This window comes from Cygnus atratus, chromosome 3 (assembly GCF_013377495.2).
Source record: "Cygnus atratus isolate AKBS03 ecotype Queensland, Australia chromosome 3, CAtr_DNAZoo_HiC_assembly, whole genome shotgun sequence".
NCBI classification, from domain to species: Eukaryota; Metazoa; Chordata; class Aves; order Anseriformes; family Anatidae; genus Cygnus; species Cygnus atratus.
Window position 1 is genome coordinate 64,407,193 of NC_066364.1, and position 25,997 is coordinate 64,433,189.

General features: G+C 39.5%; 1 protein-coding gene across 3 annotated transcripts in view; it reads left to right on the forward strand.

Moving 5' to 3' along the window:
* The window catches only part of PHACTR2 (phosphatase and actin regulator 2), a 134,060-nt gene that overhangs the window by 76,515 nt on the left and 31,548 nt on the right, over positions 1-25,997 (forward strand). For all 3 annotated transcript variants that reach the window (XM_035538779.2, XM_035538778.2, XM_035538780.2), the window contains exons 2-4: positions 7,743-7,910; positions 18,986-19,066; positions 21,821-21,979. In XM_035538779.2, the coding sequence (XP_035394672.1) occupies positions 7,743-7,910; positions 18,986-19,066; positions 21,821-21,979 (408 nt within the window). The remainder of the gene's footprint in view (positions 1-7,742; positions 7,911-18,985; positions 19,067-21,820; positions 21,980-25,997) is intronic.

Below are 25,997 nucleotides of genomic sequence, written 5' to 3' on the forward strand. Positions count from 1 at the left end.
TTAATTAAAACACAATCAAGTCAATTAGCTCATGACAGAGTTTCCCCAAAGTTAAACTCCAGATGTATGGCAAGGCAAAAGCATTCAGATGCCAATTCATTGTGCTGCTCTGAGGTAGATTATAGCTCTCCTGTTTGTCAGTTTATCCTCTGGGGATTAGTTTCATTTTTTTCCCTTCCAAGTAGAAAATAAAAAGAGAGAAAGAAAAAAGACCTGTCTTTCCATCTGGTTGGGGTCAAGAAAAATGGATATAACGTTACGGAACTGGAGAGATTTTTCTGAAAATGACATTGATAGTGTCAGAATGACTTCTGTTTTTTAATGACCACGTCAAACATTTTACCACGCAGTGTCTTGATTTTTTTCCAGTAAGCTCCAGGAATAAGTGGCTTACCATACTCTATAGCAAGTTGATGAGTTATTGTTCTTGTCACTAAATTGGGATAATATACAGCTGCACAAACATGTTGATTTTGCTGGCATGAAAACCGTGACTTCAAACTCTGTTCCCTTTGGCAAGACTGTATAGAAAATTATAACACTGTCAGAAAGGGGTTTTGAGGTCTCAATAAACCAAGATGACTTTAGCAGCACATCCCTGCAGGACAGCTGGGTGCAGTGAGAGGAAGAGAAAAATAACTGAACCAACTAACTGGTAGGTAGGAAGTGTAGAAATCCTGCAGACCAAAATCCACACATAAGGTAGCCTTCAACTGAAGCCATTGCATCTTCTGTTGCATTTCTCAATTCATTCATGATTAGATATGGCAATCCCCTGAGTATTGCAGCAAAGGTTATATTGACACAATTTAAGGGTGATGGGGTGATACCACATTAATATTGCAAGTGAGATACCCAGTGCCAGTGAAGGTAATAGGTACTGGTCCTACCACAGCATGTCGGTGTCAGTGGAGCACTTGGTTCTGTGCCTTTTCCTACTTGGTGATTCAAGTGGTGTTGTATATTCTCATCTAAGCAGAGCAACAATTTTTCTTGCAGAAGGCCCATACTTATTGCATCAATGATGTACATGTGATTTCCTATATCTCTATAAATTAATTAATTTAGCTACCCAAGTACAGCATCTTCTTCCTTCTTCCGGCTCTTGCTGTTGGCTGAATGGCCTCCAAACTGCTTTTTGCAGAGGACCATTACACTCCCAGGTAGGGTGTTCCTTGAGAAGGAAAGGACAGGAGGTTGCAATGCTATTCATTTGGGAAGGAGGAGGAGGAACCCAAGTCTTCTGCCTGCCCTGTAAATACTCTAGGCAAATATATGCTCATTTAGTGGATTAATCTGGGCTCAGGCACATGGTATGTGCTAGGCTGTTTAGTGCTGTCAGGTCCATGGCTACAGTTTCATGGTATTCTGGCTGCAGCTGATTTAGGCTGTCTGCCCAGTCCAATCTGGCCCATGCCACAGCTCTCTCCTTATCCGATCCTGACACTTCAAGCATTTGTAGGATTGTGCTGAAGACTATATCACTACAGTGACCCAGATTAAAAGTAATCTTTCAAAAAAGGAAAGAGGGTAGAAAGGGGAGACAATTTTTGTCTGGATCATTGAGATCTACTTGAGATCAAGCCCAATGAACAGTTGCATTTTTTACAACTGAAAGGATGGAATATTTTTTTAGGGTCAGGAATGAGCAGATGGAAGAGCAAAGAAGAAAATTCCTTCATCACCAAAGCCAGTCTGCTGTGAGAGTCTGGTTTGGGCTTATATTTTATGTGCAGTAAAGCAGAGTTTTCAGATAATTTTAATCTCATGACTTGCAGCACCTGCACTTTCAGAGTCAGGGCACTTCTGATCAGAGTTCCTCAGGTTCCCAATAGCACAACTCTTGGCATAGGGACCTAAGTTCTGCCTTATTTCTGTTGTTGGGTGTAGCCCTAAGAGCTTTTTTACTCCAGGATAACAAGTATCATTGTGACAAGAATAAACTAATTAAAATTTGCTTAGAGGCATTGATTCCAGTGTACTTGTTATTTAAACCACCTTTCAGATGAGAATTATTAAACAGCAGTTTTGTAGGATATTTCATACTCACAGCAAAGTCTACCTAATAAACTCCTTCTCCTTGGGACTAAATGGGAATATGGACTAATTAAAGCTATTCAGATTCAGTAAAGGACTCTTTAAAAGAAAATCCGAGTATACACCTACCAGCTACTTAAGCTACTTGGGTTTTATCTTTGTTAAATCATCACTGACAGAAGTTACTAGCAATAAACTACAAGCAACAAATTATGATCCATTACCTATTAAAATGTGGTTCTACTAGAATAAGAATGCCATAACAACATCATATATATTTTTTTATATAATCTGCATGACTCTGATTATCCAGTAGTGAGGGTAGATTCTTCTACTGGCTTTCCACTTTCACTGCCAAGAATAAAAAGTACAGCACAACCTATTGCATAAGGTTAGCCCCCTTTTTCTGTTCATGAATTATCTTTAAAGCAAATCTTTAAAAAGAAATGGCCTAAATGCATTCTAGACCAAAAGGCATGGAACCAGTAGAATCACAGCTATTTATTTCAAAGGTATTTATAGTAGACTTGCTTGAAACAATTTGATGGATAGTTTTTGTTGCATTTTGTAAAGTGAGTTCTAAGTTCTTACCTGAAGAAGGTATTTGTGTGTTTCAGTGCTGACGTGAACATCGCAGTGCTGAAATGCACCATGCTATGGAAAAACTGCATATAATCCATGCTGCTGCTGCAGCCACACAACACCTCTGGAGATCATTCAGAGCAGAAAAGTGTCTCCCAGGCAGCTACAGAGATCAAAGTTGTTTTTTCCAAGTAGCCTTCCTAGGATCAGATGCGTTCAGGCATTTCCATCTTTGGTTGTTTATAGGAAAGTTAAGGTCATCCCTAAACCAATCTAATCTTTGCTGGCTGCCTGCAAGCTCAGGGAAGGGCTTTTTATTTCTTTCATCGAGCCTGTGCCAGTGAGATTTGGCTTTGCAGTGTCTCAGTGTTGTAGTTGGTCTTTTACAACAGAATTTCCTCTTGGAGATTGATATAATGCTTGGGATGACATCAACAGGAGTGGTTAATAGACTTACAGGATGATGATTTTTGATTTATTTCCCTTGCATCTTCTGCTACCTAGAGTGAGAGGTCCCTGATGATACTGATTTAAATGCCACCCTCCAGCTTACAAGAAAGGTCAGAAATAGATGTGTCAAGCAGTGCAGAATCAAATGCCTTGAACCTTTCAAATTCCTTGACTGAAGCACTGCTGGTACCAGTGCATTGTCTCATTTTGTTCAGACTATGTCTACATTGGCAGGTATTGCGGTGTGGTGGGAACGAGTGTGTAAAGTAAAACAGTTGCAGCTGTTTTGGTTTTAGCTGGCTGTAGCCTGGTACCCCAGACTGATTGCTCCTCAGCACAGGGAGCACAAGATGCCCTCCTGGAGTTCATCTTCCAGTTCAGTTGCATGCTTAACAAAACTTGTTCATGCTCTTCATAGCTGCTGTGAAATACAAACCAAAGCTTAGCAAGTGGAAGCAGTCTGGAGGTTCCCTTCGGAAGCAAAGTCCTGATGCAAGCAGAAAGACTGACAGAGGCATGCTGTTGCTTACAGTGAGTGTTTGGGGAGCATCAGCACAGAACTCATCCAGGAACCTAGAGCTAGAATATTAATGTGTAAAGTTCCAGTGATAACCCTCCCTACTTTTTTGTTTTGTTTTGTTTTAAACTGTGTTTTTCAAACTCCATTTTGTAACCTTCTTATTCTTGGACTCTCAGTTCAGAAGAACGTGTGTATAATTCTCCAGCCCACCGTTTTTTGTCCCCCAGAATCAAAGCACGAATGGCATTGCAGCATTGTCACTAGTTTCCATAAAGGAAGTCCAGTGAAATAGTACGCAAACTCCAAAATGTGTCTGGCTAGCCAACAATAAAGCTATTTATTTTTTAAAAGCAAACTTCATTTAAATGAACCTTCTTACATTTTCTCCAACATTCAGTATAATCAGACACTTATCCTTCAGATGGAAAATCTGCATCTAGGATAAAGGACAGCGATATAACAAAATAGACTATGCAGGTAGTATACTCAAAAGTCCTAATGTCAAACTTAAAAATTATGTTTGTTGAAGGCAGTGGAATGACTCATTGGCTTTCTGACGATGGTGGGAAGAAGGGAGGTCTTCAAGACACTGTACAAATAGAAAGAATAACACAAGTGACTAAATTCCTCTAATCTTGGAAAACTAAGGTGTTTCCTTTCATCTGAGTGAAAGCGTATAGCACTTATAATGATTAATAGAAGGTACATAAGCTCTCTGAGGTGAAAAATACACTCCTTTATTCCTAAATAATACATGACCTATAAAGCAAACAGTGTAAATCTTAAACACCAATTTCCTGCTGAGTGTTTCGAAGATGAGAACTAATAGCTTTTGAAAAGATCTTTCCATATATGCTGTGGAACGTCATTGCTGAAATTCTTTTTTTTTCCTCTAGGCAACTTATTAATTGCTAAAATATGCTACTTTACTATTGCTTTTGAATTTAAATACGTCCTTTTTCCTAGAAGTGTTACTTTATCTCAGATTATTTCTAAAACCAACCCATGATGTTTGGCCATGCTTATTCTTTCTTTTCAGATACGTATTTAGATCCTTTTTTTCCAAATGAAGGAAGTGGTACAAGGTCAATGGATGAGTAAATTCCTAATTATGAGCACTTACGGAGCTCATTTGATAAATGAACTCCTCGTGTTTTATGGTCAGAAGGAGTTACTGTTGAATCCCCTTTTCAAGAGTTGCAGTCTTCCTAGACAGAAGTATTCACCACTGAATTGATCCTTTTTTTTTTTTTTTTATTTGGTATGCTGGCTAATTTGAAGCAGACAGATTTCTTTAGCTGGGATGAATATCATTATTTCAGAGTTAAATGTTTTCAGCAGAGGGAAGGAGTGATCCAAATCCATGTTTCTCTGTGGGGAACTATTGGAACCATAATCCTCCATTCCCTCTGGCAGGCACAGGAGAAAAAATTCAGATGAGCCTTTTGTGAAAGTGGTTGCCTGCACCAGGCTGGACTCCATGACCCAGGAGGAGTTGAAAAGAGCTATGTTCTAGTATTTATAAAGACTGTGCTGTCTATCACCAGGGCGCAGGCTCTTCACATCAATAACCCAGCCTTTCAAAGCCAGTGAAGACAAGAACATGGGTTTTGTCCTGCTGCAGCCAAGGAGCGGGTAGCCTTTCACTAATGAACTCATGGACTGCCTCTGCAAATGAGATAATGCTTGGCTCCTGTCCCGGGACAAAGCTCTTCAGCTACCAGATCCTCATCTCTTTCCTTCAGCACCTCGCTCCTGAGTCTTTGGGTTTGCTAGCACAGATTTCACAAGCAACCGTGGTTTTCCACATCCCTCAGCACTGCAGAAGCATTGACTGGGAGGTGAGTTAGTCCAGCCTCTCTGAGCAGGATTACTCCTGACAGGAGATGAGGACAGCCCTGACTAAGCCCTGGAAACCTCCGAAGGCAGGGATTCCCCAGCCTGCACCCTCCTCCTGGAAGTGCATTCTTTATGTCCAGCCTGGCTCTCTCCAGCCACCATCTGTGGCCCTTGCACCTCGTTGTGTCGCCTGGAATTGCCAAGAAAAATTCAGTTCTCTTATCTTTGTAACTACCCTTCAAGTAATTGTACTTCTCCATTAGGTCCACAGTTTGCAGCAGAGGCTTCAGTATTCAGTACAGGATTATAAACTCCACAGGCAGTGACTGGAAACCTAGAAAGAAATGCAATCCCTAATTCCAGACAGGACACCCCTGCAGAGGTCCTGCTGCTGTCCCATGTCTCTCTCTTCCTGCCAAGCTCCTTGCTGGCTTGCGTTGGTGGTCTTCTGATCCCCACCTCTTGCTCAGACTCTCCGACCCACCTCTTAGGGGCTCATCCATTGCACAGGAGCGTCATCTTAAACCTCCCGAAGGATCACCCTGATAACGTTTTCCAGGATGTGCAAGCAAGGAAGATGGGGTTTTGTACCCATGTGATGGGTAGACCTAGACTGGCCCTTACGAAAATCTTGGCTTTTTACATTTCAAGCCCATTTCAGCACCTTTCTTCCATCTTATCTCTGTGTTACAGGCCAGAAAGTACCCAAGGAAAACACTTGAAAAATAACTTTAAATGTTGATGTATCTGAATAACAGTAATTTCTGCTGGAAAAGTTTTCTTAAGCTGTTTGCTCTGTCTCTCTGACAGTACAGAATTTGTTGCATTTTATGGCATAACTCAGATTTATTGATTTGAATGCTATCATTTTCATACAAATTCATCTCTGGTTTTTAACTTCATAGATTTCAGTTAAGTTATACAATGGATCTTTTTTTCCCAGTACTTCATTTCAAGACATTGGGAATGAAGTTTTTTGGACTCTGATTGCATGACATCAGCTTTCTCACAGAAAAGATTTTTTTTAGCATCCTATATCAATCTGAAGTCTAGGACAAATATAGGTCTCATTAAATGCCATTTGTCTGAGAAACAGAGTAATAAGATTTCACCATGATGTTATGTGTCTGAATACATATCTTCTTAGCAGCTAAGATACAGTACCAGGATTTAGGAAGCCATTTTGACAGACATGAAATTAAAAACTTAACTGTTCCATGCCTCATATTTTCCATCTGTAAAATGGGAGCAGCGATATTTTGTTCTTTGAATAGCACTTTCTTATTTAATGGTCTATGATTATCATTATTACTGTTGACAGTGGCATCAGCTCTGTTCCAAACTGGTTATAATTGGAATGTTTAGGTGAATGACAGCAATTACAGAGCCATTATGCTGCAAACATTTAAGCCTGTGATTAATTTTATGTACGTAAGTAATCGCGGTTACTTCAGTGAAGCTACTCACGTGAATAAAATTAAGCCCATTTGAAGTGTTTGCAGGATCAGGAGTGGAATGCTCGAAGAAACCTTAGTTCTTATATAGAAATAGATAATAGTAGACTTCTCAGGGAAATTTCTGGGAAATTTATTTTAACTCTGTGCTGCTGCGTGTTGTTCAACGAGCACTGATTTGGTTCACAAAACTCAATGTTACAGCCATTGATTATAAATACTGGCTTTGATATCACTCAATATGTTTTTGCAGAAAAGTGATCCTTCCTTATATTTTGGCTACAGCCCAAAAGCTAATTGTTAAATACATTTTCTTAGTATAAAGCCTGACTCATGGCATGCTCCACTGTGCGCGACTGATTACCAGGGATATCAAACTGAACTATTTCCATTCTGCTGCCAGCACAGTTATCATTAGAGCTCTTTTAAAAGGGGATTTGCTTTACTCCAAAGAAACGGTTTATGTTTTTACATTGTGCGGATTTTGTTTTCTGTATCATGATAGCTAGTTATTCAGCTTTACCAAAGACAGAGAAAATGTCACATAAACATGTGTTGAAAGGAGTACTTCAACAGAGATGAAGAACCAGAGAAACGCGCACATGCCAGAGGCACATTGTGAGCAGCCTGCTCTGGCTGGCTCTAGTGGGGATGCTGAGCAGAAGTGAAGCATGGGGCTAGCTAAGGTGAGGACTGGCTTCTGACTGCAGGTGTGATAAAATGCCTGTTGACTGCCTTCTGGAGGAGAAAAATGGGGACCGCCACACAGCCTTTTGCAGTCTGATAATGGAGCGCTTTACCTGTTAGCTACCACTTTATTTTCCACCCTTCAGTTACCTTTGCTTTTTTTGTTTATGCAGTTGATGGCTTGGATAAGGCTTCAATCGCTAACTCGGATGGACCAGCCCCAGGATCCCAAACTCCTCCCTTCAAGAGAAAGGGCAAACTCTCTACCATCGGCAAAATCTTTAAACCTTGGAAATGGAGGAAGAAGAAGACCAGTGACAAATTCAGAGAAACATCGGCAGGTATGCACGTGGTCCTTTGGTGACAACTAGTAAGAAATGCAGTAATAGCTTTGAGGATAATGCTTGAAAAGGTCTTAGATGTTAGATGGCAGAAATAATTTAGGCACGGTATTTGACATACACAAAAACTGTTTGATTCTTGGCAAGGAAAAACCTTACTCAGCTTCTGTCCTGAGCCTGTCACCGAAAATATGCAATTTGTTCATTTAATATTCATTATATATGATATTCTTTTGATGTTGAAAGTATTATTTTTTAACTAAGAAACACTGGACTGTATGCTACATGTTCTCAGGAATGTTGGAAGTGTCTCTGTCTTCTCCTAATAGCCAATGGCTTGGGTTATGAAACAAACCTTGCCTTCATGGGGACAGAAGTTTGGTCTGTTCAGAGGTGAGAAGCATATGTGGTCATGCCCAGCAGGAGAACGAGGATCAGATTTGCTACCACTGCCTTCATACTGGCTGCTCAGCCCCTTCAATCCCCTATTGGATAGGCTTGAAGAACAGTCTGAAAGAAAATGCTGTGACTGAATTATGTTCCTTCTGAAAATGAGCAAGATGGAGGGCTAGGATTCAGTCAGCTAAACACAGGTGCTTGGTGCCACCTGAGGTGCTCTGGACATCCTGACTGCGCTCCCTAAAGGTTTTGCATCATGTTTGCCATCCCTTTGCAGATATCCCCAAAATCTTGGGACATCTCAAGTGACTGTAGAAAGTCACGCTTAGGAAACTGAACCCAATCATGCATGTATGTCTCTGTGTGTCAGAGCTCTGTCCAAGCTTTCTCCAGAAAAATCCCCAACTTCTATTTGGGGATTCAGATATTTGATGCTATGCTTTTCTCAACTTGAGCTTTATCAGAGTTCATGGAGCATCTATGGGCTTTTCAGATTCGTTTCCACAGTACAAGTTCTCTGTCCACTGTCTTCCGTGCCTTTAGGTTAGAAAACCAATATTAACCTCCCAAAATGTCCCTAATAGGCTCTTCTGAACTCTCAGGAGTCCACTGTTTTATATTTTAAACCCAGCAACTGATAACAATTACAGAATGGAACTCTGTTGTTTTTCAGTGTAACTTCTAAAACATGCTATATTTACTCAGAAGGCAAAAAGAAACCATCCTTTTCCTCTGGGTACCCTGTGACAACCCCACCACAATTTCTTCTACTACTGCAATCAAAAAGTTCTCCTAAGCCTGATAACTCTTGCCTTGCTTCCAGTTTCCTTCAGCTTTCCTAGTACTTTTATCATATTTCTAGGGCAAAGTTCTTCCTAGTTAATGACTCCTGAATGTTCTACCTTTAGGGAGGTACATGGTCAGATATGCACTGAATTCTTCAGAATAATCAGTATTTTTATTACTGTATACAGACATTCCCCAAACTGTCACCACACATTACCTTATGTTAAATTGTTAAGCCATTAAATAACAATGCATGTGTCATTTTGCAGTCATTTTTTACAAATTTATATCTGATATATTCACGTTAAATACAGTATTTCTTACATTATGCTATCTTTAGCAGCCTCAATACAATCATACAAGCATGACATCAATTCATATAATACCAAGGCAAAACACACATTCATATTTCTTTTACAAAAGGAGGAAATGAGGCACAAAGAAATTGAGCTCAGCATTTCCAAAAGTACCTGCTTTGTTACTTGCATATACTTAATTTGCTTGTGTTGTTTTTGATAGCTTAGTCCCTCAAGTCCTTCCACAGGTGTGAGGAATCCACAGGTACCACTGGCACTGACTTCAGATAAAGTTATTCAGGGTGAAGGCATCTTAGATTGAGCACCTGAACACTGGAGATGCCTAACAGTTGATGTAATGGACAGAAAACATTAAATAATTTCAGAACTGTAATAAAAATCTGGCTTTCAAATTATGCTATAGGTTTAAATAAACAAACTCTGAGTCACAAAATGCCTTTTTCAGGTGCGGTACAGCAACACCAGTTGGTAATAAGGGATGTTACCTCTTTCCCTGAAGTTTGCTGCATTTATATGCACGAGAGCTACAGTATTGTTCGCGTTACAGCAGAATATGTTGAGCACTTTACATTGAGTCTCTGATTTTGCCCCTGTGTACTCTCAATGCATAGCTGCGTTTATTACTCTTAAGAAGGAGGTAATTACTGGGAAGCAGAGTCTATCTCAACTACCTTATAGCTAATTTTCAAGTGATACTTTGTCTTCTCAGTTATCTCAGCCATGTCTGTTTTCCACTGCCTCCTGCATAACGGCATCCGTTCTGTGATGAGTAGATCACCAACCTGATCCAGCAGAAAGCTAATACAGCAAACCATAACAAGAAGTAGTAGTTTTTAATTTTCTGCAAAGGTTACCACTTGGACTTGTGGTCTTGCATTGTGATTACTGTCAATAGAGCATACTGAAGCAGAGAGGAAACACAGAGCCACTCTTTTGGAAGACTTAAAATTTAGACAACTGATTTTTTTCATTTATTTCAACTGCAGTTATGCATCACTGCCTTTCAGATCTGGAAGCTAAAAAAATAATGTAGATTTCCTTGTCTATTTTTCCAAGGTTAGAGTTTTATTTTGTGATAAATCTTTTCTTCAAAATGAGGAGCACCAGTGTGCAAAGAGAAATCCATGAATGTTAGGAGAATTTGCACTATGAATCGTCAGAAGAGTAATAGAGTCAGTGGTGAAAGATCAATGTAGTCCATAGATCATGTAACCGGGAGCTCTTTTGGTCAATTGAATACATGACTGTATATAATTATGTATTGAAAAGTGGAAGTTAATTATCGGCACAAATGAAGTATCTCTATAAATGTTGTAGGGCATGGGAAAAGTTCAATGCAGGAGGAGGTAACAGTTAAATAATTAAAGTCCCCACTCTAAGTTCAGTCACAGAACTTTATATTTAATAGTTCTTTTTGAAAAAAGAAATCTACTAGCGCAATTGATTCGCTAGAGTGCCTAATGTATCTTGTGTTGAATATCTTCTATATAGACTTTTAAATTATCCTTACAAAAAATCATTTTTATTTCATTGTTTAGATAACATCCTGCTAGATAACCATGTAGTGTGTACCCAAGCTTTATACTGTAAATGCTGTTCTTATGTTTAATAACATAAAGTAATGTAAAACTCAGCTAGTAAAACACAAAAACATTCTAATCATCTAAATTATACAAACCACAAATTCAGTGCGTGTCTTGGTGAATAGAACATGATTTTATACGCAAGTTTGGGAACTACTTATATTTTTTCATTATTTAGTAGACTGTTTTTATTTTCTCTAAAGAGTCCGTATGCTCTATTTTTAATAAGGATTTAATGATCTATCCCACTATGCTGTAAAATTTCACTAATCTGTGTGGGATTGTGCAAATATAGTGATATAGGGTATTAATTTCAGGTTTTGGAAGCTTTTGTATTCCTTTGTACATTCAGTGTATGACCAGCTTGCATTTGTAAGGTTACATGAATTTTGCCAACCATCACAGTATTTACTGCCTTTATTTTTTTTTTCTGTAAAAGTGAAATTCTGGGAGTTATGTAATATCTGAATGTCTCAACTTTCACCTAAGAAATAGCAAGTCTGGTTCTCTAAGCTGGAGAAATGAAAAGAAAGTAAATCTGGATGACATGAATTGTAAGTTTTAAAAGTAAATGAAAGGTTCCCAAATTAACTTCCATCTACTTGTTATATTGGAGTTTTACCCCTTGTGGCTCTCTAAGATGTAACCTTTGGCTAGGTGAAAGTGGCACCTAATTGACCATACTGACTAATCTCTACAGAGTGAAAATTTTGAGTACATCTTCAAGGCAAATTTAGTTCATAGCCTTGTTTAGATGTTATTGTCGTTTACTCTCTTGTCTACCATCAGAACTTTTTCTTCCAAGTCTGGCTGTACTGGTCTTATGCTAGTAGCCTGTTTTGAGCTAGATACATCTTTCATTCATACTGATTGCCTACTAGTAATACTGGTAGTGCTGGCAGGAGTACACATAAGTCATTTATGTTGACTTCCAGTGTCCTCCTGCAGTTCCTCCTCTGTCTTGGCCAGAAACACAGATGACCTCCTCACATAATTCCATACAGAGAAATGATAGGGATAAATCGTGCTGTTTCTGCAGCACTAAGGGATTGTGTCCTCAGAAATCCCAGAAACAGACAGGGTGCCAGCCCCAGCTGCATCACGAATGAGCTATAGCTATTCAGTGCAAATCGGGTTAGCTTGCACTGAAAGCATATCTTGACGTGCCTGGGGGCTATTTTGCTGTCAGGAAACCCCAGAGCTGTAGGGAGATACTCCTTTGTTTTTAAGCTCTATGTAAGGAAGGTATGGAACCACTTACATTTGTATACGTCTTTCCTGTGAGGCTGGAATTTGAAATGAAAACTAATTTGGATTGTGTTCATCCTGCTTCAGCTGGTTGTTTCAGAAAAAAAAAAAAAAAGGTTATCCTTTTATTTCTTGAGGAAACAGATCCAGGGCCAGCAGAGATTAAAAAGATGCATTTACTTGGCAAGTCGCCCCTTGTTGCTGGTTAATTGACACAGCAGAAGAAACTTGCTTATCTAATATGAGAATGGGGAAAACATCCGTACAAAATAAAATTCCTACAGGAAATCCTCTTCCTCGGACAACTCAGACAGATATATTTACATTGCAGAACGGTGTGTGTACGTGTATCTCACATGCAGGAGGCTAATCTCTTGTTCTGAGACCATGGGAGACAGTATGATGGTCATTGCATGTATTGCTTATTCTCTTAACAGGGCCAAAACTTGCTAAGTATGGATGCAGCTGAAGAAAGCATTTCTTCTAAGACAGAATATGGGATATTGGAAAGAATTTCTATTGGTGTAACTGGGTTTTCAGTCAGCTTTTGGAAAGGTTCATGTTACAGATTTGACAGGACTGTACCATGCAGTGTGTTGACAAAATCTCATGTGCCTGTATTATGCTAGCAACTGAAAGATATTCATAAACAACAAATACCACAAACAGCAAAAAACATGGAGAACTAGATGTGATGTGGAAGTATTTGGGCCAATGTAGGAATGATGGCTGGAATTTTTTCCTTCAGCAACATATTCTCCATGCTGCATCTCAGAAAATCTGTTCTCAGGGCACTGGTTGTATACTTTCTGCCCATAGGGCTTTCAAAATTAAGTAAAATCAAACAGGAGATGGCATTATCTCAAGGGCTTCACCCCGTTCCCTGCCTCAGTGTTTCAATATGAAGGCAAGCAAGGCAGCAGTTTATGTCTTGGCATGAAGTAGATGCCACTTCAAAGCCCCAGTGTGGCGGTATGTGCAGACAGGGAGCAGTAGGCAATTTTAGCTCTTACTGGGTCAGAGAAAAATTAAAAATCGGAATTCTCTCTTGCTTCTCTTGGACGGGCAAAACTAATGACTGGAGAATATCCAGAATCTCACATTACTCTTTAAATAAGAGGATGGTTTTTTAAATTGCTTGAGGTTTGTAGCTGCTGAATGTCACTAAGACTTCTCTTTTGAGGAGGCAGTTAGGAAGTGATGGAAACTGCCTTTTGAGGTAGACTGTTATTTTGATTGGGTTTACTGTTATTTATATTGGGCTAAAAATACACGTTTGTGGGATCCCTTGGATGAGTAAAATTTACTCAGGTAAATGAGGGCTACAGTTCAAGGCAACATAGAGTGTGATAAATTGACATGCTTTCTGTTAGTTACACCTGAAGTCAGTGGAAACTTCACTCGTGATTGCAGTAAGAGGAAGATTTTGACTCGAGATTTTTTAAATCTCCTGGAGCATGATGTCTGAGAGCTAAGCTTGCCTCACCTCCAACTTCCTCAGCAGGCAAGGGTTGGTAACCAATTACACTTACAGGCAGGACTGACTCGTTTGTATAATTGATCTCAATATGCACATGTACACAGGTGGAGAAATTGCTATTTCCATTTCATTATTGCTTACTGTTATAGACAATATGTTACTGTGAATGTTGGGAAGTGTGCATATATGTAATATTTCTATATACGCTAATTTATATACTTATAGATATCACAGATGCCTATAAGATTTATATATATTTATACACACACAGACACATTATTATAGAATCACAGAACGGTTTGGGTTGGAAGGGACCTTAAACCCAGTTCCAACCACCTGCCATGTGTAGGGACAACTCCCACCAGACCAGGTTGCCCAAAGCCCCATCCAGCCTGGCCTTCAGCACCTCCAGGGATGGGGCATCCACAGCTTCTCTGAGCAACCTCTCCCTGTGCCTCACCACCCCCGAGTAAAGAATTTATTCTGAATATCTAATCTAAACTTACACTTTTTTAGTATAAAACCATTACTCCTTATCCTACCACTATACTCCCTGACAGAGTCCCTCCCCAGGTTTCTTGTAGGCCCCTTTTAGGTACTGGAAGGCCACAATGAGGTTTCCCTGGAGCCTTTTTTTCTCCATGCTAAACATCCCCACCTTCCGCAGCTTCTCTTCGTAGGAGAGGTGCTCCAGCCTTCTGGTCATCTTTGTGGCCCTCCTCTGGACTTGTTCTAGTACATCTATCTCCTTCTTGTGCTGGGGGCCCCAGAGCTGAACACAGTATCCTCAGTGGGGCCTCACAAGAGCTTATACACATATGACAGAAAAGATTTGTTTTAATAAGATCCGTTGGTCACTCAGCTTAAGGATTTCCACCTGATGGTGATACAGATAACAGTATTTGTCATATAGTTCTTCAAGGATAGTACTAGCCTTCTGCTCCTAAGTGAGGAATAGTAATAACCTGTAAGATCAGACATTGCAGGAATGAAGATCAGGAAGAAAGACACAAAGGTGTGATTATGGGAGAAGCACATGAAAAGCGTATGGCAAGTTCTGATAGAAGAAGGAAGAGAAGAGAGTTAGGTCTGGAAACTAAAGAAGATTAAGCTCTTTCAAGCGAAGGAGAAAGACCATGAATAAGTTGTTACAGAGGTGATGAGAGGAAGGAGCATGCCAAGAGGGACAGTGGTGTAAGCACCAAACTACAGTACTCTTCCTGTACTGAATTCAGGAGACTTAACTGTTTCAAAGGTGACAAATAGTGATACCCATCCCAGGTGGTTCAGATAGATTATAACTGTTTCTACAGTTGTCTATGGCATTAGCTCAGCAGGAGATCACCTATGGTCATGTCTTTCTTTCTGTTGATTTTATAAATAGTCAATTTAACCAGAATTCCTATGGCTTGGGTTGTTGGTTTGTTGTTGTTTGTTTGTTGTGTTTTGTTGTTTGAATTATCACAATTTTAATGTGGGAAATTATATCTGAAAATTTACCTTGAATTATACACTTATTATCAAGCATGCTGACATTTATTATGACTCAATTATGCTATGGCCAAAAGTTGCCCAACTTGTATCTCACATGGGCATCAAGGAGAAGAATGTGCTCTCTTTGATTCAGTTTGGTAAAACTAACAGTTTTCTGTTCAAATTAATGTTTAGGTTGCTCCTTAAATGAGGTCAGAGCCACAGTTAAAAGGTAAGGTAAAGTTAAAAATTTAGTCAAAGAAACCATTCACTGAACACAGTGCAGTCTGTATCCTAAATGAGGCAGGGGTGGCAAAGGTAAAACATAACAAGCAAATAAGAGCTGTACCATCTGCACACTTGTCAGCCCTCATTAAAACTTTTTTTAACTTCTGAACGCTTGACTTTGTAAAGAACATTATTTTAGGAGAGTTTACTGAAACATAACAGTAGTCTAATGTGATTTGCACAACTAAATAGTTTGAGACCCTTAAAGCTCAGTGCAGTTGGGCTAGATAATCAAAATACTTGGTTGTGCAAATGTGAAATGTATTATATAGTGCAAAGACTGTAATAAGCAATAAATAATGAGTCCACCTGTCTAAACAGCAACCAGTACAGGTTCATAAGTAGACAGTCTACTCATTCCTCTTACACAAGGGTACATATTTTTGATCACTTTTATTTAAATTTAAATTCTGCCTGTTTGTAGGAATTAAAAGATATTCATAGCGAAAGCTAGTGAATTTTAAATAAATTATCTTTTCAAGCTGAATTAACTGAGCTTTATCAGTTTAAATAGAAACAACACTCGTGGCTAGCATTTTAGATGATTAAGGATTGGGGCTTAAGCTTCTTATCTGTTCATAAATTTTCTAATCTGTAAAATGGAGATAGTTATATTTAAGGGATGTCACAAGACCTATGTAATGTTAATAAAATGCTTTGAGATCTTCCAGTGGAAGTGTGAGGAGTTAACATCTTTTAATTCCATGTGACATTTTCCATGACTCTTCATTGTTTAGTTTGGTACAATTATTAATTCAGTGTTGTAGAACTGAAAAAACAAGCAAACAAAAAACATCACCCTGAAAACTAGAGAGAGACATTGATGAGGGGATCAGATCCAATGTTATTGAATTTGAGGGAAAGGACGTAATTGTTTTCAACCGGTATTGGATTAAATCTCACAAAAAGAAATACATGAGAGAGCATCTGATTTCATTGTCCACAATAAAGCAGATGCAAAAAGGAAGCAGAGATGAAAAAAAGTAGGAAGTAAATTATACTTGCAAAGTTTAAATAATAATAAGGGAGTATTTATATTGCCAGTGACAAAACAGGTATAAAGTACGTGCACAAAGAGTTCATCCTTGGGGTCTGTATCAAAGGAAATTGCACTCTGCTGATAAATACACATACTTTCTGGAATGATTACAGCCCTCAGTCAGTGCCTGCCCACAGTCTTCTGGCTTTGTTGTTCCCATTCTCTTTTCCAGAAGTCTTTCTGGGAGTTGACCTACATGAAAAGCTCCTTGCTAGAATAGGGCACTTTCCTGTGTTTTGTTTGCTGTGCCAATAACTTGTGTGGCACACAGTTGCAGGATATATACCTTAAAAAGTTATTGGGGAAAACTGGAAGAACTCCTGTTTAATTTAGGAACGGAACCCAGGGCAGTCTCAACTCAGGCTGCCATACTCTCCCCCATTCCCAGCTATGCTTTTCTGCCCTGACTTTTGCACCAACAGTAGTTTTTGTGAGCAGTACAGTCCAAGTAGATGCTTATCATGATTAGGATCAATTTCCGGCATAAAGGAAGTCAAATTAAGTTGGCAGCACTGTGCTCCTACCTCTCTAGTGCCCTGCTTTATGCCCGCACTCTTGTTCAACCAATTGTGCCAGGAGCCAGTTGAGGGAGTTAGACTGGCAGAAGAGCACTCCTGGTGTGTTGGTTTAAGGGACAGCTTGTTGTGGTGGCTAACTACGGGGCCAGGTCCCACTAACTGCACTGGGGAGGACAGGGGAGTGGGCAGCTGAGGGGGAGAGCTGGAACAACACTGGCATAGGTAGGTTGGCTTGTGCAGCTGTGCAATGATGCTCATGGGCTCCGTTTTATTTGAACACAGCAAAAGTTAGACCTTTAAGAGACAGACTTCGCAAAGTATATATAAATACAGATCTAAAACCGGCTTATACGTTTTTGAGCCAATATTGTTCTCGTTCATGAGCTCTTGATCTTACAGGAGTGTGTAGCTTAAACCAGGATGGTCATAACGGTTACTACCACCAGTTCTTCCAGAAGCTGGTGTTTTTTTGGCAGGCAAATGCATCCCACATGGAGCAGTTGCTGTATCCCCACATTTTGCAGTGTGAGAAATAAAACCAGTGCTGTAAATTTGAGAAGTGAAGAATCTGCTTCGTGTTCTGCTCGACCATCCCCTCCCCTGGCAGAGAAGGGGAGTGGAGAGCTGGGAGCAGCGATTCCTTTAGGTGTCTGAGCTCAGCCAGCTTGCTTGCGAGCCAGCAACCACAGCTACCTGCTGCTGGGAGAGGTGTTTGTCAACTGCTATGCACAGAGGGTAAATTTCTCAGAAGTGCCGAAATGTGGGTGAGGACTCTTGTGTGCCTCACAGTAGCACTCATTTTGCCATATGACTGCTCACTTGAACTAGGCCAGCTCAAGTGAGATAGGCAATACCTCTTGCAGCATTTAATCTACATACAGCAGTTAAACTTGCACTAGAGAGTAATTGGATTACCAGAGTGTTTGAATTAGTTGATGAGATAAATTACCCTATCCCACAGCATTAATAGGATGAAGTCCAGCATTGCTGAAGTTTTGCCGCGTGATCTCAGCTTGTGCTCCAAACATTACCTGGGTTTTGATGCCTATGTGTAAACACGATCAGGATGGGTGATTAACTTTTACTAACAAAGCAATGAAAAGGAGATTTTACAACAGTGATGTTCACTGGACCACGCACCATGGTTCTATAAATCATTGCAGTGGCTTCCCAGATCACTGACCAAAATCGTACTGGTTTGGGGATGGGATGGAGTGGGGAATTACTCTATTTTGCCATCTGTAAATGCTTTTCCCTATAAAACTATTTAACATTTTCTCATGGAAAATAAACATAATAATTAAAATGTTTGATGTCACAGTCTTTTTTTTGTGTGTTGTATGCATTTTTTTTAAACCTAAAAACAGGATGCTGCATTTTTTTCCATGACAGCCAACCAGCCTGGATGAGAATGTTATTCCATTTTAGAACAGAACTTTCTAACTGCTGTTTAAGATTTTTTTTTTCATTTAAAACAGCTTGTATGTCACAAAGGCATTTCTGTGAGCAGCTTTGTGACTTGACTGAGGATATTGCTTGTTCTGAGCATTCTCTCCCAACAAAAAAGGTCTACAAAAACAGATGAAGGTATCTTTGGCTGACCTAATCACCCTAATTAGTGAGAAAGAGGTGCTTTTAAATATTAAATGTCTGTGCTAGGATGAGTTGAGTTTCACTCTGGAAGTACCTTTTCCTATTAACTGTAAAGGAAGCCTCATGGAGTCTAGCTCAGCTGAAGACATTGGATCAGGTGATTCCCACCTTCCGTGGCTGAAGTTCAGCAAGAATGTTTCCAGAGGGTGTCCGTGAAAACCCAGGCCACTTCTCCTGCAGAGTCAGAGGAAACAATATTTCTCAGGGTTTCTTAAAAGTCTTTTTCTACATTTTTCACAAGCATCAACAAGTATGAGAATAAATCTATTCTTAACTGTGCTTTTTCTTTAGTGTTGGAAAGGAAGATTTCGACAAGACAAAGCAGAGAGGAGCTGATAAGAAGGGGAGTGCTGAAGGAAATGCCCGAGCAAGGTGATAACACATTACCTAGAAATTAGCTCCTAAGTGCTAAAAATGGATGGTAAAACCCCTATTGCATTGTTTCCGTGTAGTGTAAATAGGTGTAAGTAGAAGCTGAAAAGTGTGAAAGGTAATTTGAGCCAGCTGAATAATTAAAGTTGGAGTCAAGACATATATGTTCTATAACTGCTCCTGGCAGGATGCACCATCTGAGTTCTGGTCATATCCTCAAGAATTTTGATGCTCCCTATAAACAGAGATATTTCACATATCAAAAAGTACTAGTGCTGGGATCATGCAGATCCCACCACTGTCACACAGACCATGTTCACAAATGGCACAAACAAGAGATTGTGAGGAAGACACCACTTGTTTCAAAACAATTTGAGGTTAATAACGGGTAACCAGGGTTTGTGCTTGGAAAAGCATGAGTAAACTATGGTCAATACCGATGCGCTAGGTCTGATTATGTTTCTGAAATGCTCCTAGTGGTATTCTTTCTAATATTCTTGAGCTTCTGTAAATCTAAATGTAATTAAAATACAAATGATTGAAATAATTATCAGTAGCTTAAAATTGAAGCATTCATCATTTTACCAAGAATTCTGTGAACTCCATGTTTTCCAAAACCAGTTTCACCTAGAAATTGTATTACTGTCTCAGCTGAAGAATTGTGCACATTGATATTTGGAAGTAAAGGATTTGTTTGTTGACATGTGACATCACTTGTATTTACAGTGTTTGTCTAATTACTAGACTATGACAACCAGCATAGCTGGCTTCTTAACTTGTCTCTGCCACTGTCTTTGACTCAAAACAAGAAATGTAAGCTCTCCATACCTCTATTTGTCCATCTGTGAATGTGTATATTTTTTGCTACATGTTTTCTGGGCAGCTGTGTGACTTTATTGACTGATGGTTGCAAATTTCATTTAGACTGTTGGGACACTTAATGAAATGTGTTACTTGATCATTAGTGTCCTTGACCTGCTATTCCACCCTTAAAAGGGGATGGTACTTTGTATCCCTTACAGAGGCTGTATTGTCCCATTGGCTCAGAACAAAGTGAGAGAAGGATGTAACGGTGAACAAATTTCACCCCTTCCTCCCCTCTTAAGAAGGCCATCAGTCCAGTCTGTGCTGCCTTCATCACATTGTGCTTCATGTGTGATGAAAATGATAATCTTTAAGGAGCAGTTTGAAGGAATATATGTTTGGTTTGATTGAATCTCTAAAAACAGAGATATAGGACAGATTATAGGTTGAATCTCTAAAAACAGAGATATAGGACAGTTAGCAGTTGGGCAGTGAAGCAAGTTGGAAGGAATAACTACAGAGATGAAACCTAGATGAAGAAACGACACGTAGTATTGAAATGTAAGAGGTAAGAAATGTGAAGAAGTGACAGTTTCTCAAGGGATGAAGAAGAAGGAGGTGGAAAGCGTCAAGGGCGTAGACAAGATGTTTGCAGAACGTGAATAAAGTGGGAGTGTTACAAGCGGAGGCAGAAAGGTCAGAGTGGATTTATGAACATCTGGAAGGAAAAAGCTGACACTGAATGTTGCAGTCAGGTAAGAGGGAAGCCTTGCATAAATAGCAGCTATAGTGAATGAGACAAGGTTAGGAAGGCAGAACTTAGTTTTTACACATTGTTTGTACACATCAAGTTAAAGTTACTGTGTAGGTGAAAATGAAACCATCAGCTTAACTCACTGAGCAGCCTAAGGGGGTGAGAGAGAATCTGCATAATTGTATTGAAATGAGGGAACTGCCAAAATCCAAGTCTGACAGCATACAGCAATGAAGAAGAGGAGACGAAGAACCATGATTAATGAAGAAACAACAGGAGGAACCAGAAGAGATGCCAGGTAAAGTTGCATAATTTTTGAATGGATGGCAAGAGCACCTTATAGGATGAAGGCAATCATCTATGTGAACTACAGGTGAGGTGTGGGCAACATAAAGATAACAAATCTGAGAAATGACCAGAGAAGAAAATCAGCAGAGATTTTAAAATGCATGGAATAGAGAACAGAAATCAGGGAATAGAGAAAGCTGTGAGCCAGCAAGAGTACGTAGCATTTTTCAGGAATATAGACACAAATAAGGAAAAGAAAGATTTTTTTTTTCATGAGAAAAAAGCAAACATAGCTGGGGTAGTCCAGGTAAGTGAGTAAAATATCATCAGAGCTGGGAAAGAATTGGACTTGCAAAATTCAATAACAGTATGTGATATGATACAGGAGGACCGTACCTTGGTTCTTAAGATTGGATATTTACTTATTAATAATAAAGTCACATTCATTAGCTGGGCACTCATATTCTGAGAATTCCTGCCTGATTTACCTACTGGGATGCACCATAGTAGTCCTGCAACTCTACCCCATAACTGTCCAGATTTGGGACCTATGGAAACATAGTGCAGCTACATTGTGTTACACACACACGTTTCTTAGCTGCATAAGCCATGATGTGGGGAGGAAGAGTATGGGATGCTAATGTGTATTGAGTTTACACCCCAAGATGGAGTCATGAAGATAGATCTGGAAAGTAGGCCTGCTGCAGCAGAGGTATCCACCCAAAGACCTGGCAGCCTACAGAGGTCTTTAGTTACTTTTCAGAGCGTATTTACAGCCTGTTTTACATTTCAGTAAATCTTTCTTCTTTGCTTCCGTGGAAACTTGAAAGCAGAGAGACGTTGTGTGTTGTCAATGGGTGCTAAGCAAGTAGTTAATTTAGACAATGGCTTTTTCATTTTCATTTCAGATGGTGATGTAACAGTAAATTTTGAAACTTCAAATGGACACACCATAGCCATTGGTGAAGAAACCATACAGGAAGAAAACATAGTAAAAGCCAGTGGAGATAATGGTACTTTATCAGAGAAAGCTACTGCATTGGAAGGAAAAAAAGAAGATCAAAAAGGTAAATGAACACATTTATCACAAATTGTTTTTCACCTGCTTAAAATATTAACATGTTCTTCCATTAACACTAACATGCTGTGAGTTCTGTTCTGCAACAAGGATGCCAGCAGAACCTGCCGAGAAGATAGACTTGTGAAACATCAGTATTTCATCACTGGTAGGCACGCTTTTTACTGTGGATATAGTAAGGTAATGAAGAGAAGCATGGTCTGCGCATGAAAATACATGCAGAGATGTTTGATTTCTAAATTCCCTGTGAGCATTTCCTTGAAGCTGAGGGCAAGCTCTGGTTTCTGGTTTTCCTTTTGTGAAAGAAGACACTAAGTGCATATGCATCACCTTGCAATATCATTGCAGAAGTGGCTTGTGGCTTAAATGTTCAAGTGTGTTTAAGCTACTTAAAAACCATGTGTCATTTTGAAAATAACTTCAGCAGCTCATTCCCAGTGGTTTTCATTACATCCTGAACACTTGTATTCCAAGTTCTTCAGAAATATTCAAGGGAATATATTGCTACTGCAAAATGAACCTAGGTCATTTATGGAAAATGTACTTTATGACCCTAGGATTTTTAAAAATAAAACGCACGTAATACTGCTAATATTTATTATGCACTAAATCCTAAGGTCCTTATTAATTTTGTTACCGTTATTCAGATTCACCTTGGTAAAGGAGCTTGACTGAATAAAGAAAAGGTAAACGCTAAGGTGGAATCACAAGGGTTTGGACTGCTTATAAACTTCTTTCTCTAGCATCTTGAATACTGGACCACTTCTTTTCCGTAATCCCCCCCAAAAAAGCATTCTTAAATGCTATTCCATTTATTGGATTTTTCTACAGGAAAGAGCAAGGATACAAAAGACCAAGAACTTCATGGCTGGCTGTTAGACTGAGCAGTCTTTCCAATGTTTTCTAGTAACTTCTACCTAGTGATGAATGAGCCTCTGGAGGTTGAGAGGGCCAGTTCAACAACAATTTGAATTCTTCTCTGAACTATGTAAATCACTTAACTATGTAAAAAGTGGCTGGATATCTAAGCAGAACTGCCTTTCTTATGAGATTTCTAGTACTTCCTGTCTCCCAGCAAGCCAGAAATACATGATTAGCTTTTTTCATGACATTTAAATACATCTATCTTTTGATGCCAACTAGAACCAGATGTATATTGGGTCAAGAAAAAAGAGTTGCAAAAGCCATGGAAAACTCCTTTAAAATGGTTCAGGTTAACTTTGGGGTTAGATCAGATCACTTATTATTTTATGCATCCCTAAATACAGCCTTCTGGAACTGTCAAATTTTGGAAGTTTTCCTAAGGTGCTTTTTTTTTTTTTTTTTAGAAATACACATTTCTAAAATCCCATTTCTGAAATCCCATCTAGCTGACTCTGCAGAATGTAGAACCCTAATGAAAAGGGGAAAGTTCAGTATCTATTTCAAACACGTTATTACACTCTGCACACCCTATATATTGCGCTAACCTTAAAGAAATTTGAAATGATTGCTGTACAGGAGTAGGCTTGGTGCCAAAGAATATATAACTATCCCTCCAGTCCCTTCATACTACATTAAGCAAGAAGGTGAGCCTGTCTGTTGAACTCAATGCAAGAGTAAGGACCACAGAGTAATCTCACCTAGCAGATTAATCCTTGGTGCTTTTTTATAGCAGGTGCCATAAGCATGCGTTGCAGCTACAGCCACTGGCAGAGTGAGAAATGACCTGCTGATGGTTTGATATTTATTTGATTATATATTGATATTTATCTGCCATCTTACAGAGCATCAAAACCAGAGCTGCACCAGGACTGCAGGAATACCAAGGGTGGTGTACCCTGCTCAGACCATAAAACATGCTCCCATTTCACATCACAATCCTCTGTCAGAGAACTGAGATGGGTGGAATGAATACTAACCAGACTGCCACAAAAAATGGATTCTAGTTCATCTTTATAGAGGCTGATGTTAGGCTTTTTAGAGTCATGAACTCTTCTTGTTCGTAAATCTTAAAGGAAGTTATATACACTTTGCATGTTTATAAGACCTGAAGACAGGATTAATTCCTGCTGTTTAGTAGCTCGCTATGCTGCAGTTCAAACTCCTGCCAAAGGAAAACGTTCCTAAAAATGCATCTCAGCCCCTGAAAGCTATGAGGTTATTTTAAAACTCTTCTATGAAATTGTGGTGGTTTTTAGTTGGTCTCTAGTTCAAGTGGGTCTTGAAAATGAACTTCCAACATAAATATGATAGCTGCTGACACTGGAAGTTTAAAAAGGGTGACATGCATGGTGATCAAGTGATGAGAGTTGGCAGCAATGCGTAAAAGAATGGGGAATATGTTAGGGGTTAAGTTAAGTTACAGAAAAAAAGCTGTTTCAGCATGAGCCACGGAAATGCAGTGTCAACAGGGCAAATGATAGGCTCAGCCACACAGCACGGAAACAAATTAAGCAGAAGGGTATAAAGAAAAAGCCTGAAAGCTGATCCCTGTGCTGCCAGACAACTATACAAACCTTGCACCCTTCTGCTGCTTGTCAGCTTGCAGGTGCCTTTCATATTTGGGGAAAAAAATCCCTTTGGAAATTTCATAGTGTAACTATTACTGTTTGCAGTAATGATATGTCAGTCACCCGAGTGGGATGTTTAAAAGGAAATTTCTCCTTTATGGCAGGATAATAAGAAGCTGGTGACAGTTTTACAAAAACAGGTGATTGAGTGATAAAACTTTGCAGAGGAGAAACCAGACTCTGGATCTTTTTTTCTAGATCATTTATTCATATTATACATGCACTGGCTTGAATTCTGAATTACTATTTTTTTTCCTGTTCTCACTAAAAGTCTCTAGTATCATTTGTCTTTTGCAGAAAACACAAAAGTTAAACTGTAGCCTTTCTCTGTGAGCACCCTGGAAGGGATGCAGAGCAGCAAGTGGACAGGCAGCGTGCCAAAGTACCTGCTGGTTGTCTGGCCAGCAGTCTGGACCATGCTGTCATGCCAGGGCTCCAGACCTCTGGCACCTCTGCAGCCCCTGCAGACTCCAGTGCTCCCGGTTCACAGTGGGGTATGGGCATCGCATATGGGATCCAAAGAGGCTTTCTGCCTCCTGTCCTCTGCAACAGTGGTGGAGAAGAGCAAAAGCAACATCAGTAGAATAGATGTCAAAATTGTAGCTGTTGTAGGTACAGGGACATAGCATGATGATACAGCATACTTGCTGCACATTTTAAAACTCCTGGTACTGTGTCAGAGCTCCTTTTCTCCTTCTTATCCTCCCAGGATGTCTCTGGCATTCAGACATATCAGAGAACACTGAGTTTGTATCTGAGTTCTGTTTGTAATTTTTTTTTATCATGGGGAGCTAAATATATTTTCAAGATTCTGGTAGATAATTTCACATCTCATTGTTACCTCGGAGTTGAAGAAGTGAAAGGTTCAGTAACCATTAGTAAGATATGGCCTGGAAAAAAGTAAGAAGAAGTTTCATTTTGCATACCATCAGTCAGGTATGTGTGATAGAACTCTGATAAATAACTGCACTGCAGGAAGCCAGAGCGCCTTTGTGGGTGCTGTGGGTGTTGTGGGAGACATGAAGCATAAGCTTCTGAAATGTTCCTATACCATTTATAGCAGACCTGAGATCCTCTTAGGACCTTCTCTCATGTGTTTCAGTGAAGGAAACAATTTGTTGTCCTGTTTTCAAATGAATTCATAGGATCCATGTGTATAATGCTTTTCCCCCACCAGATAACTCATCTTGAGAGCTAGCAAACATTCAGGTCATAGTATGTTGGGTTCAGAGGTTCTTTCCCTTACACTTTATCAGCTGTCTCTTAACTCTGCCTTTAAATTTAATCTTTTGTTTTTCTGATGGATAAACAGAAAAGGAAAAAGGGAATCACAAGCTCTGGTCTTATGAGTATGCATGCTTGCTGACCAGCACTCTAGTTTGCGTACAAGGGAATGTTCTTCAAACTAAAATTTTCTAGGTTCTTTTTCTCAGAGGTCTTTGCTATATGTCATTT